The sequence below is a fragment of the Felis catus genome, chromosome B3 (genome assembly GCF_018350175.1).
Source record: "Felis catus isolate Fca126 chromosome B3, F.catus_Fca126_mat1.0, whole genome shotgun sequence".
Lineage (NCBI taxonomy): Eukaryota > Metazoa > Chordata > Mammalia > Carnivora > Felidae > Felis > Felis catus.
In genome coordinates this window covers 76,620,501-76,640,196 of record NC_058373.1, presented here as the reverse complement: position 1 = coordinate 76,640,196, position 19,696 = coordinate 76,620,501, and the positions used below count along the sequence as shown (strand labels likewise).

The 19,696-nt window shown below is 35.9% G+C and overlaps 1 protein-coding gene and 1 long non-coding RNA gene across 36 annotated transcripts in view; one reads left to right on the top strand and one right to left on the bottom strand.

Moving 5' to 3' along the window:
- Positions 1 to 19,696, bottom strand: part of LOC102899317 — a 582,165-nt gene that overhangs the window by 524,169 nt on the left and 38,300 nt on the right. For 32 of the 35 annotated variants that reach the window (XR_006599459.1, XR_006599462.1, XR_006599457.1 and 29 more), the window contains 2 exons: positions 332 to 496; positions 60 to 130 (listed from right to left, as the gene is read on the bottom strand). The exons of 1 other annotated variant lie outside the window; for it this stretch is intronic. This is a non-coding gene — a long non-coding RNA (uncharacterized LOC102899317). The remainder of the gene's footprint in view (positions 1 to 59; positions 131 to 331; positions 497 to 19,696) is intronic. 2 more of the 35 variants (XR_006599460.1, XR_006599454.1) reach the window with 1 other exon arrangement.
- On the top strand, positions 2,393 to 2,798 carry LOC101085725 (60S ribosomal protein L28-like). Its single transcript, XM_045059749.1, is given in 3 exon segments — positions 2,393 to 2,535; positions 2,537 to 2,555; positions 2,557 to 2,798. Coding segments are annotated over 3 exon segments (387 nt in total). The 3' UTR covers positions 2,782 to 2,798.

Sequence of the window (19,696 nt, the reverse complement as noted above, 5' to 3'; positions counted from 1 at the left end):
CCAAGTCCAGAAACATATTTGGAAAGTTTATGTGACTTACATAAGTGGCATCCACTTACCCACAGTCCTGACTCTAGAGCTCTGTACCTTCTAATGAGAAGAACCCTAGTAGAAACATATGTAGTAATACCTAGAGAAACATAAATAAGTAAACTAAAACCTTGGGAACTATAGAAAGACAAAAATACACATCTGTACAAATAGCTTAGAATTAAGAAATGTTCCCAAGGCTGCTGCTGACTTCTAGGAAACAAATCCCTGAAGAGTTTAAAGGTTGCCCTACTCTCGTGGACAAATCAGTCTCTAAAGTTTCTGAGCCTTGACTTCTTACCTATATAAGGGACTTAATAACTGATATATCTAAATCTTCTTCAGTAGGCCTCCATTTTATTAAATCCAGATCTTCCTGAGCAACATGGAATTCTATGTAGTCTTCCATTTAATTACCAGCATAAAGTATTGTCCTTATGCCATTTGGTATCATAATTCCATTTCACTGGAAAATGAACAAAATCGAATTCAATTTTAGAACTATAATCAAAACGTGCATTATTGAAAAACTTACATATAATATGAAAAAAAACACACAAAAACTCCGTGTTTGTTTTTAAGATGCCAAAAGAAAACTGAGGTTATTTTTATAAAGAATATGATTTTTTTAATGAAGAAAAATTAGGATGAAGAGACATACACAGAAATAGATTCACACTACGGATTTTGATGACAAATCTCTCTCTCTCTCTCTCTCTCTCTCTCTCTCTCTCTCTTTCTCTATCTTTCTTTCTCTCCTAATTTTCCATAAGAACCAGGAGCACAGAGTTGATGATAATTCACAGCTCATGGCCACACTAATCACTGGATTGTGAAAAGGACAAAAGGTAGTTGAATTCATTTATAAAAGAGAACATGTACAAAAGAGAGAAGAAAGGGGCGTGACCAACAACAAATATGTAAGAATGGCTAAAAAATATAAGAATGATTTTTAAAAGGCCAATAACCATAATGCAGTGAGGCTTGCCAAAAATTCTAAAGACACGCAAAATAGGGTTTTGAAGTTATGTTCAGAGAAAATGAGCATGTTGCTTCAGAGTAACATTTTTATAACACATGACAAAGAAAAGGCCATACCACTCAACTTTTATTTTATTTCCATCTTCTCTGTCAAGGATAGCAAAAATAATGTTGGTGAGAGGAAATTGAAACCCAAGAAATGTAAGATTGTAAGAAAGCAATTCTTTTTCTAAATGACTTCATATCTTTTGTCCCAGACGAATTATAACCCAGGTTAAAAAAGGAACTTTCAAATAAAATGTCGCATACCATTGAACTATTTCTTGAGGCATTGTTAATAATCAGAGATAACCAAAATACTAGAGCAGGGAAAAATGTTATAATTTCTTTTTAAATTAAAAATCAAGGACTGAGCCATAAAAAAGAATGAAATCTTGCCATTTGCAACATGGATGTATCTAGAGGATATAATGCTAAATGAAATCAGAGAAAGAAAAATATGATATGATTTCACTCATGTGTGGAATCTAAAAACAAAACAAAACACTTAAAATAGTGAACTGGTGGTTGCCTGGGGGAGGTGAGCGGTGGGATGGGTGAAGCAATGAAAGGGATTATGAGTACTCTTATCAGGGGCACCTGGGTGGCCCAGTCAGTTAAGCATTGGACTATTGATTTCTGCTCAGGTCATGATCTCAGGATTTGTGAGATTAAGCCATGTGTCAGGCTCTGTGCTAATAGTGCTGAGCCTGCTTGGGATTCTCTCTCTCTCTCTCTCTCTCTCTCTCTCTCTCTCTCTGCCTCCCCCCCATCTCCCTCTCTCTTTACCAAAAAATAAATAAACATTTTTAAAAAGGTACAGTTATGGTAAACATTGAGTGATGTATAGAATTGTTAAATCATTATATTGTGCACCTGACACTAATATAATGCTCTATGTTAATTACACTTAAATAAAAATATAAGAAGTTAAAAAAATAAAGAACACTTGAAAAAAAAATCCAAGAATTCTATACTATACTGGAGAGTGAAATTAATTCCATAGAAAATCTTAGAAATTATTATTAAAATATGGTTTATTAACAATTGGAAACAAATGTTCAGTAGGAAGTAACATGAGTTCACTAAACGTAAATCATGCATGTCTTATCTCGTTTTTTTGTTGACAGATTTAGCCCATTTATGTACCAGGTGATTTCTAGACACATATTCCAATTTGAGCAAATTATCAATTAGATACAATCTTGGATGATATATTCATCAACAAGAGAAAAAATCACTCAATTCCATTATAATTTTCTAATGGTTTCGATGGGTTGTATTAAAAATACATTATACAGCTCTTTCCGTTTCTAGTGCTGTAGGGAAAGGGGCTGCCGCCATGTCGGCCCACCTGCAATGGATGGTCATGCAGAACCGCTCCAGCTTCCTGATCAAGGGCAACAAGCAGATGTACAACCCTTTGCCCAATAACCTGAAGGCACGCAACTCGTTCTTCTATGATGGGATGATTAACCACAAGACTGGGCGTGGAGCCCGCAGCCGGCCAACTGCAAAGGGGTGGTTGTGGTCATTAGGCAGAGATCGGGCCAGCAAAAACCTGCCACCTCCTACATGCAGACCAACAAGAATGCCCAGGCCACTCTCAGCAGCATCCGTCACAAGAAGAACAAGAACATTGCTGCTATTCACAGAACCAGCGCCATCCTGCGCAGCCAGAAGCCTGTGATGGTGAAAAGGAGGCACGCCAGCACCACCAAAAGTTCCTGAACGCCTGCCTCCACTTCCAGAGCAATAAAGACGTCAACCACCTCCGCGGGGGGGGGGGGGAAGTAATAATATATATAGATATATTATAGATATCTATATATTATATATAATATTATATTATATATTATTATATTATATATTATATAATTATATTATATATAATATATATTATATATATAACCTGAAATGACATTTTTAATGGAACAGGGTTCTGTTCTAGGTTCCATTCTCATCAAATGCATCTAAGAAAAATATTGCATAAGTCTGGATTGAGCAGAGAAAAGCAGTGGTGGCTAGAGGCCATGATAATATACCTCAATGATCAACTACAAGTCTAATTGACCAGGGTCTGAAATCCAAAAGTGTGTTTGTGCTGAAGGTACGTCTCCCAAGGGCTGCTCATAATTAACCATGGAACCTGGTAGGGATCCTGAAGCAAGTATGTTACTGGAAAATGTGGGACTCCCTGACAGGTGATTTTGGCTTAAGGGCTCCCCCATGGCCTTGCTGAACCTTCCTCATAATCCAGGATTGGATCTCCAATCAGATTGAGGGAAAACTTACTCAGTTAGGCACCTGGATTTCAGGTCTCAGCTACAAAAAAAAAAAAAAAAAAAAAAAAAAAAAAAAAAAAAATCATGATTGGAACTCTAGATTCTAAGTTTGATGTAATTCCAATTCCAAGATCTATTCAATGGGAAGTGATAATAATACCATAAATGTAACTTCCTCAGAATCGTAGGGCATCAGTAGATTCAAATAGGAAAAACAAAAGCTAACAAATTAGGAAGATTTCAACATCTTTGAGATTGTATTAGTCTAAGAGTAGTTTATATTTCTTTAAAAGAAATCAATTTGTAAGTAAAATAGGGTCACAGGAAATACATAAAAATAGTTTGGTAGTGCTTTTTAAAAGAAAATTTTTTAATGTTTATTTATTTTTGAGAGAGATAGAGAGAGACCAACTGCAAGCAAAGGAGGGGAAGAGAGAGAGGGAGACATAGAATCCGAAGCAGGCTCCAGGCTCCGAGCTGTCAGCACAGAGTCCAACACGGGGCTAGAACTCACAAACCGAGATCATGACCTGAGCTGAAGCTGGACACTCAACCAACTGAGCCACCTGGGTGCCCCAGTTTGTAGTGCTTTTGAGACAACACATGCCCACATACATATACACTCCACTGATCTAAAGAATCTAGCCTTTCATTCTTCCATCAGGAAACCTCAACTTTCCCTTCCACTTCCTCTCCTGTGCTGGGTATACTGGATGGCTCCTTCTGTTGCAGGCCACCCTTCTTGATGTGCGTTAGTGTGGCTCACCACCTGGTCTGTAGAGGTCTTTATCTTAATTTTTTAACCATCCTGGTAGAATGTGACTTTCCATTATTTAAGTTTTTAGGAAAGACCAAAAGATATGCTTTATTTTCTCATTCACAGATATCCCTAGTGGGCTTGACCTGCCAGCTCTACAGATGTATATGGATAGCCCTGAATGCAGTTTAAGCTCTCAGGCTAGGAGCCAGAAAAGGTAATAAAAGAGATATTCAAAGACGAACTGCTCAGCAGGCATTTGAAAATACTAGATTGGAATTCAGGAGAAATTATACCAATGGATATAGATTTAAGGATTGTCTGCATTAAAACAACAACTGAAGAATCAGAAGAGATCCATTTAATGAGGGAAGAAGTGTAGAGAGAACACAAAGGGCCAAGACTGAATCTTAGAAAATGCCAATGTGACCTGGGTTTGGGGACCTATTTGAGCCTCTCTACAGGTCAGCCCTTAGACCTTTCCATGGTCTCTACTAGCTCTCTGTGTACTTCATTTCTTTCTGTCTGTCTTTGCAGAAGCTCCCACAAACTCAGCCTTCTCCATTTGACAGTTTCTAGCACCATTCCAACTTGAGATTCTGTTCATGTCAGCTACACGGTAGCATAGTCTCCCCAACTTCCCTGACTTCCTTTGAAAATTATCTAGACTCTTCCCTCTTCAGGGTCTTTCTCAGTAGCCTATATAATAAAGCACAAACATACACAGAAATACACACAACAGAACATGTGCAAATATGCACACATGAGGGAAATCAAAAATAAAAAGAACAAGAAATACAAACCGTTAAATGTAGTTTTTAATCTCTAATTGAACAAGTAGGGGTAAATGGATACCTGATTGTCTCCATTTAGCCCTATGTTTTCATTTCCCCACAGATAAGAGCCCATTACAGTTTCCTTCTTGCCTCATTCATTGTCTTAACCCCTCTTTAGGAGACACCATTTCAGAAGTTCTCTTAGGCTTAGCACAGTAATTTTCAAACTCTCTTATCCATGACCCATAGTAAGAAATACACTTTATATCATCGCTCAGCAAACACTTAGCTGAGTGTGTGTACATGTGTTTGAAATAATAATTCCTATCCTTACTGCAACAAATGATATTTTTCTTCTACTTTTTTTCCCCCTGTTGTTGGTTATTACCTACTAAACTGATCCCATGACCATCTATTGAACCTAGAGTAGAGCCATGTTTTGAAAAATCCTGATTCAGAGACAACAATCATGCACCCAGATAAAACACATGGAGAAGTAAAAATGTTCCCTTTCTCTCAAAGGGGTCATTTGCATTTCCCTAGACCCAGCAGCCCTCATCCACAAGTCTTCTGCTCAGTTTGGCATTTTCCTGTATTTGCTCATATTTTCAACATTTTCCCACATTTACTCATATGGAGTCTATGGGGAAAGGGTTGAAACTCTGGCAAGAGGTATTCCTAATTACAAGGGCACAGGAGGAGGCCAGAGAGTAATAGCACTTACCTCATATCTTTTCTCAAATGTCACTTCCTCTGTGAGGTCTTATGTGGTCATTGCATCTAAAATCCAGACCTCTACTAATGCATATATCCCTATTCTCCTTCAATATTTGCTTTTCCTTAGCAGTTGACAATATCTAATATTTTATATATTTAAAATACCTATTTAATTTATTATCTGTTTCCCCACTGTCATAATAACTCTAAAGGAACAGATGCAAAGAACCAGAGTGTTTTTTTGGAGGAAAACTTAGAAGCAGAGAAAGAAAAAATAAACATTTTTCCTGAGCTCTCATTATCCAGGAGGAATGTGCCTAGGCCAAAGTGAGGCTAGACTGCATACCCTATAGCAAGCATGCAACAGAGAGGAACCCTTATCCACATAGCACTCTACACATTTATAGGTACAGGGAGAGAAAACAGCTTTGAATGTAACAAAGGAAAGTTCTGTTCAAGAAAACAGCCTTCTAACTTTCTCTTAAAACCTACTAAAGATTTTAAGGGAAAATTTTAAGGGAAAAGACACGATCAGACTTGCTTTTATAAAGTATACTTTATTATAGTGTGAAGTTGGTTAGACTGGCTATTAGCAGTTCCTCTTGTCACTCTCTCTACCTTCTGAAATTGGCTAAGTTTTCTCCAGGTTAAGGAATTTGGCTGGTCGAGACCTCAATAAATCTTAGGTAGTTCAGGGAGACACTTGGCTCCATTAGCTGTAAAGAATATGTATTTGAGGGTTGCCGATGCAGTCATTATGTGCAAGGCAGAGAGAAGAGGGATTACAATATAATTTTGTGTACTTTATTCCAATTTTTAAAATGATAGAAGATAAATCAGGAAAAACTTCTTTTCACCTTGTAACTCTAAGGAGCCTAATCAAAAATGTTTGCTATCTGGTATAATTTGCTTTTTACAAGATTTTAATAAAATATGATTCCTTTCTACAAGGACTCTGAAGTATTAAAACACAGTAAAACCTTTTTTTTTTTCTCTTATACTGATTAGGAATTTTATTAGAACCTTGGATTTCTTAAATTTCGCCTCTAGAGCAGCACTATTTAGGAGGGACAGAATGTGAGGCACAAGTATGTATGTAATTTAAAACTTTTGTATACTACATTAAAAAAGGAAAATAGGTGAAATTAATTTAATATTTTATTCACATTAATGCATCTAAAATATATCTATTTCAACATGTGATAATGTAAATAATTAAATGAGACATTTCACATTCTTTTTTCTTATAATAGACTTCAAAATCTGGCATGTATGTACTTAACACATATAACATGTCTTAAGTCAGAATAGCCACATTTTAAGTGTTCACTTTGCCTAGTGGCCTAGTGGTTACTGTATTGGACAGGCATATTTCTAGATCTTTTTTTGAGAGAAAACATTGGTAAAATGAGATCAGGAAAGGAATGTTTACTGAGTACCTACTGCCGGCCTGACTGTACAGGCAATTTTACATTGATTTAAAATTTAATACTCCCAAACGCATGTGAGGTAGTTCTTACTATACTCACATACTGCCACTCAGAGGTTTAATGAACTTATCAAAGGTCATCCAGCTAATAATTCTAGTTGGCCCCAAGATATCCTCTGTCCACCCCTCTTTTCTCCCTCAAAGGAGATATCCTTACTAAACCTTTTATTATCAATAAATGCTTAAGCTATAGTAAATATCACCCAAATCCTAAATTGTTATCTATTAAGGCAAGGAAAGAGGAAACTGTATTCATTTTCTTTATTACTTCTTTATTATTATTATGCATACACTACCATGATATCACAAAAAAATGTAAATTTGGATTCATTGATTTGTATATTTCAAGACATGTTTTTCACAGAGCTCATAAATTTGGAATCTCTAAAATGATACCTAAAGCTGGTGCTTGTCAGCTTCTGTCATTATCAGATCAGTCTTTTATAAACTGAATTTCTTGGTCTTGGATGTGAAGGGCATGTGAATATGACAGTGTCAAGGTCTGACATGGCTGAAGAAAATATGTTTGTTCTGATTTGCTGTGCATGAAAAATATTAATCCCACAACATGTAGGCCTATATTTACAAGCCATTGCAAATTGATGCTCTGCATATTTTGGTCACAGATAATTCTAACATAGTTGAATGTGAAATTGGCCATGCAGTATTAAGAAGATAAAAAAGTAATTGTTGTACATATTTTGTTGTTTGAATTTGACATATTCTACTACTTGAGAATTGCTTTATTTTGATAACCTGCCACTGATAAAAAAAAATAAAAACAATTTTCAAGAGTTTATAAAATGTTCTATGCTCTATCTGATTGAAAGACAAGAAAACAATTTCTTTCAAAAGTATAAAATTCCAGATACTACTATTGTAAAAGAATAGATTACGGAAAAGAAGCTATTTTTGAAATAGCGATTGATTTAGTCCTATAGAAAAATAATGACACATGCATCAGAACAGATATGCAAAGATAATTTTATAAACTCATACTCTCAAATAAGAAAAAATGTTAAAGTTTTATCTATGATTTAAGCAAAACTGAAATACAGTATACATATATATTAGATAGAAAATTAAAAGAAATAAAAACCAAAAAGAAAGAGCCCTACTTTTGATAACTTAATCACTGACTAATGTATAATTCATATACTTTTATTGGTGAACAGGAATTCACTTTTTCTTGAAAACACTACTCATTTTCTTTGGTTTCTTTTTTTAAAATTTTGAATATTCAAATATTTTTGATGTATTGAAATAATGTTATCTGTAAATAACATGAATGTTGGCAAGGATGTGGAGAAACAGGAACGCTCTGCATCGTTGGTGGGAATGCAAACTGGTGCAGCCACTCTGGAAAACAGAATGGAGGTTCCTCAAAAAATTAAAAATATAACTACCCGACCACCCAGCAATAGCACTATTAGGAACTTATCCAAAGGATAAAGGAGTGCTGATTCATAGGGCATGTATACCCCAATGTTTATAGCAGCTCTTTCAACAATAGCCAAATTATGGAAAGAGCCCAAATATCCATGAAATATTTATTTGATTTTGAGAGGGAATGAGAGAGAGAGAAAGAGGCACAGAGAGGGAGATGCAGGCTCCAGGCTCTGAGCTATCAGCACAGGGCCCAACAAAGGGCTTGAACTCACTAACTGTTATCACGGTGAGAACATGACCTGAGCCTAAATTGGCTGCTTAACCGACTGAGCCACCCAGGTGCCCAGGTTGATTACCAGTTTTTGACATGAAAATTAGATATTACAGAATTCGACATAAGTATAAATGTTTGTTTTATATGAAGTATGTGATTTTTTAAATCAAATCATAATGCAGATGAAAGTATTTAAACTTTATTTTGAAATTTTATTTGTTTTGATTTACATTTAAAAGAAAATCATGATTCACATAGAAAATTCGGTTCTAAAAGCAACAGTTTTGAATGGCATGCCTTGCAATTTCATGACCCACTTGATCATGATTGATCCACAAATATGGAAGAGGATTCAGAGGTAATTATAGCCAAGTTGAATTATGACGACAAGTTATAACAATGGGTAAGAACATAATTTTTGAAGTCTGAAAGACCTGAGACTAGAGTTCTGCCTCTCCCATGTAATTACTATTTGACCTTGACATCTTTAAACCTTTTTATTGACATGAAAATTAGAAATACTAATCATATCCACCCCATAGGATATTAAGTCAGATGATATTTACCAATGGATTAAAGTATGGCACATAATTAGAGCCATGTTAATTTTGTTTTTTTTCAACGTTTATTTATTTTTGGGACAGAGAGAGACAGAGCATGAACAGGGGAGGGGCAGAGAGAGAGGGAGACACAGAATCGGAAACAGGCTCCAGGCTCCGAGCCATCAGCCCAGAACCTGACGCAGGGCTCGAACTCACGGAGCGCGAGATCGTGACCTGGCTGAAGTCGGACGCTTAACCGACTGCGCCACCCAGGCGCCCCTAGAGCCATGTTAATTTTGAAAGACTATGGGTAAATGGACTCAAACAAATTTAAAGTTTTGTAATGAAATATTCAGTTGTGTCATTTTTTTAAAATTTGGATAACATGTTAATTTTTGTTAAATTTTCCCTCAAAATTTCAAAACAAATTTATTCTTTCTATGGCAAGTGATTTAGAAAGTAATAAGTACCCTTCTATTCACACCACAGTAAAAAAACAAGTAAATGGGGAGCTCTGGAATATTTGTTCTCTTGTCCAATTGAATTGTAAAAATTTCATGTATGTCAGCCTATGAACTAATTAGTCAAGTAACTTGTGTGCACATTCTTGTTGTCTCTTAGCTTTATTTTCAGACAATGTGCGAATTGTATTTTCCTAGCTGCCTGCTAATCTAATATAATTGTTGCGATATAATAGAATGTCATTTAATAAGTGCATTTTCAGCATCAGATTCAAATTATGTTTGCATACATTTTTGATAACATTAAGCTGTTCCATTTATTCTTAAAGAATTGGACAGCTTTATTTTTATACTCACTTTGTTTTGTTTCAAATAATGTTGTAACTTGGCAGAGATTGTAGAACTCTTTTCAAAATTTCACTGCATAAACACACTAAGGATTTGAGTAATTTTTATTCCCATGAAAATTATCCCCAACAAAAATAACTTCAACTTTCTTGTCATATTTTTTCTTTAAATTTCTAGTGATTTTGTAGAAGAATTTCTGGCATAATATATAATGGCTTAACATTTAATATAATATATGTTACTTCATCTTAAACCAGATGAATCTCATTGCTAGATTCTTTCCTTTTTTAAATTTTTACCAACAATTTTAGCTTTAATAGTAATTATATTTCATTTGAAAAAAGTAATAAAAAAGTTATGAAAAACTATAAAGGTTATAATAACACTATTATAAACAATCATAGAAGAATCTAAAATTTAAAGTAAGTGCTAAAACAATTTCAATACCATGTGTATTAGAGTTCTCCAAAAATGCAATCAACAGGGTGATTTATAGACACACGAGAGAGAGAGAGAGAGAGAGAGAGAGAGAGAGAGAGAAAGAGATAATAAGGAATTGACTCAAGTGATTATGGAGACTGACAAGTTCCAATATCTACAGGGTAAGCTGGCAAGGTTGAGACCCAGGAGAGCGGACAGTGTAGTTCCAGTGTGAAGGCAGGCAGGCTAGGGTCCCAGGAAGAGCCTACCTTCACTTTGAGTCAGGCTTTCAACTAATTGAATGAGATCTGCTCAGATTACAGAGAGTGATCTGCTTTCCTCAGTCTGCCTATTTAAATATATTCACATCCATAAACAACCTCACAGAAACACCCAAGATAATGTTTGAGCAAATATCTGGGCACCCTGTGGCCCAGTCAAGTTGACACATAAAATTAATCATCACACCATATTATATACAGAGTTTACTATATCATTATTCCCCAGTCCACAACTAAATATGACCCTATGAGTTGAGCCTGCACTCATAGATATGCCTGATCCTCACCTGGCATTAAATTCAGTGCAAAAATATACACACACGCTATAATAGTTTTCTGCTTTCCACAGTTTACAATTCTTGGCATGCAGGGGTCTGAATCTTTTTGGTACCAGTGTAGCATTAAATTATATTGCAATGATTCGATGAAAAGTTGCAAATATATGCACAGAGATGACAGAACAAGCTTTTTCTGATACATGTAAAAAATGAGTTAACCTGGCAAAGCAAGTTAACTAATGGTCTCTGACGTTTTGAATTCAGCATACAACATTCTTGATATATTGTGCTGCTTTATTTTATAGTTGAAGTTATTTTCTATTAAATTTTTTACTAACTTTCACAGGATCTGAATCCTCTTTGTATTAATTCCTAGCAGCCACTTTTTGTTCTTACTTATGGGTCACAGATCATTACTTGTAGAAGTAGCACATTGAACATCAACTCTCTAAAATTCTATAAAATCTCTAGGAGACCATCTGGAAAGGAAGAATTTTCCACTTGATAATAAGGAACAAGCATATTCTAAATTCTGGTATAGGAATTTAAATAATCCTCCATTGATAATTTGGTATTAAAAATAAGTACCTGTCTGGAATTCTCTCCTTTTCCTTACCTATTTCCTGTTTTTCCTCCAGTAGGTGGGTTTCTGGGCATATTTGGTCAAATCATTGTGCCAAATCAGCTGTCATACAGGAGCCCTCTCTGCCCATTAACTTTCTGGCTTCATACCCTATATTGGCAAGCAGAGTGCTTCTGGACATGTGTGCGTTTTGCCATTTTAATGTCCTTCAAAAGCACATTGATAGAAGCATTCTTTGTGTCTCCCTTTAGAACACAAATTATATACTTATTTGCCCACCATATTTTTGGCCTTTGATTCTTACCTATGTCCTGAGTGAAATTCAATGAGACCTCCGACCTAGAAGGTCTCATTGCATTTTACTTAGAAGCAAATCAGTTTGACATTTAAACCCAGAACAAGGGTTCTTATCCCTGGGCACCTTGTATATTTATGCAAAATTTTGTATGTATGTGCATGTATACACATTTTCCTGGGTAGAGAGCATACTGTTCACTGAGTCTTAACTGTGTTCTTCATCCCAAATAGGTAAAGCCACTGAGCCAGTAGGAAGAACCGAGATTCACTAATTTCTTTTTGTATTATGGTTCTTCAGGGTTCTCCAGAAAAACAGAACCTGTCTCTCTCTCTATATATATATATGAAAGAGTGAGTTGAAAGAGGAATTTTAAGCAATTGGCACACGTAATACAGAGGCTAGCAAGTCTGAAATTCACAGGGCAGGCTATCATGATGGAAATTCTGGCAAGAGTTGATGATGCAATCTTGAGTTCAAAGGCAGTCTGGAAGAAGAATTCCTTTTCTTTGGGGGACCTCAGTCTTTTTCTCTTAAGACCTTCAACTGATTGGATAAGGCCCACCCACATTTTGAGAGTGATCTGCTTTACTCAAAGTTGACTGATTTAAATGTCAATCACATCTAAAACATGCCTTCATAACAACATCTAAAAAGGTATTTGATCAAAAATTGGGAACCATGGCCTAACCAAGTTGACACACAAAATTAACCATCAAGCCTTTTATGTACTCAGAAAGGGCATCTTTCTGAGTACTCGCTTTTAATAGTAGTATTCTGATTCCCAATAAACATTCAATAAATGTTAGCTTTGTATTTGCACATTTCAGCCTGCTCTTTGGCTTCAGATCCAAGAAGGACCACCTAGCACATCTTGGCTAAGAATAGAATGGACTGCAATTCTTTATCCTAACTGTTCTCCAATAGCTTGTCTGAACCCCCTTACCTCTGTGCATGCTATAAAACCTGTTTCCTAATGGGTAAAGTCAATAAGATGAACTAGTCAAGCTGAAAGATAAGTAGACAGGAAAAAAACAAACAAGTAAACAAACAAACAAAAGACAGTGCCCATAATGAAAAAACAGCAGTATAAAGAGAAAACAGAGAAACAAATTTAGAGGTAAATCTTTGCTCTTGCCCTCCAAGTTACTAATTGATTTGCTTCTTGAAATAGGACAAAGTCATGGAATCATGAAGACCCAGTTTCCTAAAAATGTATACTGACTAAATTTAAACTAGCTAATCACTGCTATTTAGCAATTGTGTCTTTAGTTTACTATTTATTCCCTATGAAAATAATTCTTAAGGTCAGGAGGGAGGTTAAGGTAGAGATTTTATTTGAAACAATTTTTCTTAAGATGAATATATACTATCTTTGGAGGACCAGCCCTCACTGGGGAAAAAACCTAGAGTAATCACTGTTACAGATAAGGGTACATCGTATTTCTCAGGGATGATATGCTGACAAATATTTGAGACTACTGCTGTAGAATCATAGAAGTGTTTATAACTGGAAAAGGCCTCAAAGTTCATAATGCCCAATCCCATCATTTAACAATGAAATTATGATGTCTCAAAGGGATTCAGAGCCTCGCCATACTCGCTCAGCTGTAAGAACTGTTTCAAACCTTTTCCATTTTTTCAAGCTTTTCCTGGCTGCTCTCCTTTCCCTGTCCTTATCTCCTGAAAGTTCACCTCAAAGTCTTAACACCTTTAGCCTTACAGTCTAAATTAAAACTATTATCTTCATTCTACCTTAGCTAAGCTCTCTCTTGATATTCATTTTTTATCTTCCCCTATGCCTCAGAAAAAACTTGCCCTTCCTTTTCAAAGCTAACCCCAGTGAATGATCTTGGTCTTTCTCATCTCCATCTCAAGACCTGAGAACTTCAACATGTGATCTGAGGATACCAACACCCGAAATATCTTTTTTCTTATTTAAAGTTCTATTTTCTGGTCTCCACTTCAATATTACTGAATCAGAATTTCTTTTTTTTTTTTTTAATTTTTTTTTCAACGTTTATTTATTTTTGGGACAGAGAGAGACAGAGCATGAACGGGGGAAGGGCAGAGAGAGAGGGAGACACAGAATCGGAAACAGGCTCCAGGCTCTGAGCCATCAGCCCAGAGCCTGACACGGGGCTCGAACTCACAGACCGTGAGATCGTGACCTGGCTGAAGTCGGACGCTTAACCGACTGCGCCACCCAGGCGCCCCCAGAATTTCTGAATGGAGGCCAATTTCAGAAGAATCATCATCTTTTAATTTTTTTAATGTTTATTTTTTTTTTATTTTTGAGAGAGGGAGAAAGAGGAAGAGAGACAGAGAAACAGTGTGAGCAAGGGAGGGGCAGAGAGAGAGAGAAACACAAAATCCAAAGCAGGCTCCAGGCTCTGAGCTGTCAGCACAGAGCCAGATGCGGGGTTCAAACCCACAAACTGCGAGATCATGACCTGAGCTGAAGTTGGATACTCAACTGACTGAGCCATCCAGGCACCCCGAAGAATCATCATCTTTACCCAAACTGTCTAGATACTTATCCATACTAAATACTTGAGAAACATTGCTATCAATAATGTCCACCAATAGTTACCTCTTTCTCTAACACATCCAGAAGTTTCCTCTTAGCTGTCTCTGATATTTGACTTCCTTTCCTCAATATGGTCTACAAATTACACTCAGGGATTATTTATTATACCCTAAAATGGCATTAAAATGACCTTTCCCCAGTCTCTATTCTTCCTGACCTCTTAATGACATAAAAGAATACTCACATCACAAAGCACTGAACTTCTGAAATTTCAAAGTTGGCCAAAGACAAGGGAAAGAAAATGGTAACATAAGCAGGTGACTTTTGTGTTATTCCAGACAATGAGGCCCTGCTCCAAAACAGGCATCAGATGGGATATTTCAACTCACCATCATCTCAGTAGGTCTCACATAGTGTGAACTACTTGCTCACCAAGTGTAAATCCAGTGTTAAAAATTGTCTTTTACATGCAACATGGTCCCTACATGAAATTCAACTATGTCTTATGGAGCTGAGAGGGAAGGAAGGAAGGAAGGAAGGAAGGAAGGAAGGAAGGAAGGAAGGAAGGGGGAGAGGACCTATTCCAATTTGTGGGGAAAAAAAATTACTTCTGTTGAATTTTTATAGAAAAACTATGTGTCAATATATAATATGGCACTTTTGTAAAGTAGTTTTCACTTTGTCATTTTCAACTTATGCCATGAGGAATCATAGATAGATATCAAAGATAAGATGAAAATTCACTCCTTAACTAACTATACTGTTTATTAAACCATTTCCTTCCTTAGTCTCAACAAGGTATTCTTGTCTGGGTTTTCTTTTATCTTACTGTTCATTCTTGGATCTTCCAGATTCCTTTCCCTAAAAATGAAGGCATTTTTAATCCCTTCTTTCTTCCTTCTTCCTTTACTTTCTCTAGCTTCTTCTACCACAGGCCCAACTGTAGAACAAGACCATCATTTAGTTTCTGAATTCACTCCTGCCAAGAGTAGAAGTCTTCTAAGAGCACCAACTCTACCAATTTAAGTAGATTTGAAATAAAGTCCTGGTTCCTAGGTAATGAAACTTAGTGATCCAGTCACAAATGTCAAAATGCTGTATTGCTACCCCAGATTTCCTTGTTAATTTTCAGATCAATTACTTTATTACTTGGGAATATACTGCTAATACCTAGGTCACCTGGAAGTGATAGGAAGTCTCTGTTCCTTCCTATGTTGACCTTGTCCACAGGTTTAGTTTCTGTCTTGAATCTTATTGGGTAGGCTGATTGTTGGCCTATGCTTTCTGTGAGACATTATCAGCTTCTCTAATTTTAAGTTCTATCAAATAGTGAAGCTAAAAAACGGATGAATTGGCCAGTGAGATAGACCAAAACCTAGAGACAGAGTTCCAGTGGACCCAGGTATAGACATACACTATGGGAGCTGAAAGTAAAAGAAATGGAGGGACGGGGAAACTTATGGAAAGCTCTTATTTTGCAAGAGGTTAGCCTTTAAGGCACTTTTCATTTCATAACTACTATCCAATATTAGACTGAACTTTAATAGTAACTTTTACAATTTATGATATGTTCTCACTTTTATTCAGAAAAGCACACATTTCTATGTTTGAAAATGTCAAAGAATCACTATGAAATTAGTTCTAATCGGATCCTTGCCATTAGCGAAGTGTGAATTCAGCAGCATTCAGAGGAAATGGCTTTCTGAACATAAAAGTTAATCTATCATGCTAAAAGATCATTGAAAACACTATTTTATAAGCCAAATTGATGGCAGCTATATTAACCAAAATATATTTGCAAAGGAAATTTTTAAGAAGTATATCTTTATTTCTGTTAGATGAAAGTATATGCATGTCTCCACTCATACATAAGCAGTTAAAATTATAGAATATTTTATAGTTGTGAAGAACTTAATTATGAAGTCCAGCACTTTCATCTTATAGATAAAAGTACTAAGGCCTAGAAAAGGCAGACTAAATAACATTTCTAACATCTAACTACTGGCATTACTAACTCTAGAGCTCTTCTCCAATGCTATTTAATTTATGCAACAGTTATGTATTGAATACCTTCTTTGTATATTAGGACAATGATAAATGGAAGAATCCTGTTCCCCCAAAGCCCACAGTACAAAGGAAAAATCATATAACCCAAATGTCAACTCCTTCAGCCACAGTTACCACCTTACCCTTAATATTTAAATAAATTCACTCAAGCTCCTGTCATGTGTATGTTGGAAATCATAGCCTTCTTTCCCATCTATTAGCTTCTCTGAAGGTTCATGTTTCTCCTCCCAAACTGGCAATTTCCTCCTTTTGATGAATTATCACATTTATGTTTCATCTTTTCCAAAGCACCCATAAATGCAAGACCTTAATATTTATCTTAGTTTCCTAAAAAGTTGGGTACAGTGAAAAGATACTAAATAAGAACTGTACTCTTAGGATCTGTTGGTTTTAATCAATTAAAAAAAAACTCAAATAGTATTAAACTATTTATTCATTCAATAAACAGTGCTTTATTGGTCCAGGCATTGGGAATTAGTAGTGAAAAAATAATAAAAAAAAAAATCCCTGTTCTTGGGGAGATGAATTTTTCTTGGGGGAAACAGATAAGCAAGCAAATAAATAAATATGTATGTACAGTGATCATACTAGAGATAAGACTAGGGGAGAGAAGGGTATAAGGTATAGTTCACCTTTTATTTATTTATTTTAGTTCATCTGTTAGTTAGGGGAGTCAAGGAAGAACTTGTTGACAAGGTGGCATTTGAAAAGAAACTTGAAGGAATTGAGGAAGTGAGCAATGAGAACATCTAAAAGACAGGAGTTCTAGGCAGAGGAAACAGCAACAGAGCGACACTGAATTTGAAGAAAAGTAAGGAAGTCAGTGTGAGAGACCAGGAAAGTAGTATATGAGGTCTGGAAGATAACTGAGGTCCCTATCAGAGAGCTTTTTAGGCCAAATGAATGTACGTGGGCTTTTACTGATAGTGGAAATTTATGACTAAAGACTGGCTTGGTTTAACTTACATTTTAGGGAATCACTATGTTTACTGAATAGAGAATAGGATGGCAAGAGTAAAAGCAGAGAGGCATTTTGGAGGCTATGGTTATAATCCAGGAGAGAGATAATGTGGGTTTAGATTAGGGTAATGATAACAGAAATAATAAAATGGTAAGATTCTGTATACATTTTGATTGAAAAGCTGACAAAATTTGCTAATGGAATACATATGGGTTGTAAGAGAAAAAAGGGAACAACTGGGAGGAAAGAAGTGCCATTTAATAGAATTAGTAAAAAAAAAAAAAAAAGTAAAATCAATAGACAAATTACTAACGAAATATGTTGTGTTTCTATCCACAAATAGTAAACTAACACAAATTAAATTAAGAAAACAATCCCATTTACAAATGCATCAAAAAGAATAAAATATCTAGGAGTATATTTAACCAAAGAGATGAAAAGTTGTGCTCTAATAACTATAAGACACTGATGAAAAAAAAATGAAGACAGTACAAATAATGGAAAGATATACCACACTCATGGATTGGGAGAATTAATATTATTAAAATATCAATACTGGGGCGCCTGGGTGGCGCAGTCGGTTAAGCGTCTTCAGCCAGGTTACGATCTCGCGGTCCGTGAGTTCGAGCCCCGCGTCAGGCCCTGGGCTGATGGCTCAGAGCCTGGAGCCTGTTTCCGATTCTGTGTCTCCCTCTCTCTCTGCCCCTCCCCCGTTCATGCTCTGTCTCTCTCTGTCCCAAAAATGAATAAACGTTGAAAAAAAAAATTAAAAAAAATATCAATACTACCTAACATCTATTGGTTCAATAAAATCCCTATCAAGATACCAATGATATTTTTCACAGATCTAGAACAAACAACCCCCAAATTTGTAGGACACCACAAAGAGCCTGAATAGCCAAGGCAATCTTGAGGAATATTAAAGCTACAGGTATCATGCTCCAAAGATTTCAAACTGTACTACAGTGCAATAGTAATCAAATCAGTATAATAATGGCACAAAAACAGACACATAAATCAATGGAACAGAATGGAGAGCCCATGAATAAACCAACACATATATGGTCAATACAATAAAGGAGGCAAGAATATACACTGGAGAAAAGATAGTCTCTTCAATAAATGCTGTTGGGAAAACTGGACAGCTATATGCAAAATAATGAAAGTGAACCACTTTCTTAAACCATAAACAAACAAAACCTCAAAATTATTTAAAAACTTAAATCTAGGGGCGCCTGGGTGGCGCAGTTGGTTAAGCGTCCGACTTCAGCCAGGTCACGATCTCGGGGTCCGGGAGTTCGAGCCCCGCGTCAGGCTCTGGGCTGATGGCTCAGAGCCTGGAGCCTGTTTCCGATTCTGTGTCTCCCTCTCTCTCTGCCCCTCCCCCGTTCATGCTCTGTCTCTCTCTGTCCTATAAATAAATAAACGTTGAAAAAAAAAATTAAAAAAAAAAAAAAACTTAAATCTAAAACCCAAAGTCATGAAACTCCTAAAAGAAAATATAGGCAGTAAGCCCTCTGACATTGGTTTTACCGATATTTTTTTGATTTACCTCCTCAGGCAAAAACAACAAAAGCAAGTATAAGTAAAAGGGACTACATCAAACCAAAAAAATTTTTGCACAGTGAAGGAAACCATTACCAAAACGAAAAGGCAACCAAATAAATGGATGAATATATTCACAAATGGTATAGCCAAAAAGGAGTTAACAACGGAAATATATAAAGAACTCATAGAATATCAAAAAACAAACAATCCAACTAAAAATATGGGCAGAGAACCTGAATAAACATTTTTGCAAAGAGGAAATGCAGGTGGCCAACAGGCACATGAAGAGATGTTCAACATCACTAACCATCAGGTTAGTGCAAATCAGGTAGATGCAAATCAAAACCACAATGAGATGTCACTTTACATCTGTCAAATGGCTATTATCAAAAAGACAAGAAATAACAAGTGTTGTCAAGGCTGTGAACCAAAGGCGATCCTCAGATAGTTGGTAGGGATGTAAATTGGCACAGCCACTATGGAAAACAATATGGAGTTTCCTTAAAAAAATTAAAAATAGAACTACCATTATCTGAAGAAAATGAAAACACTAATTTGAAAAGACATATGCACTCTATGTTCATTGCAACTTTATTTACAATAGCCAAGACATGGAAGCAACCTAAATGTCCACTATATAATGAA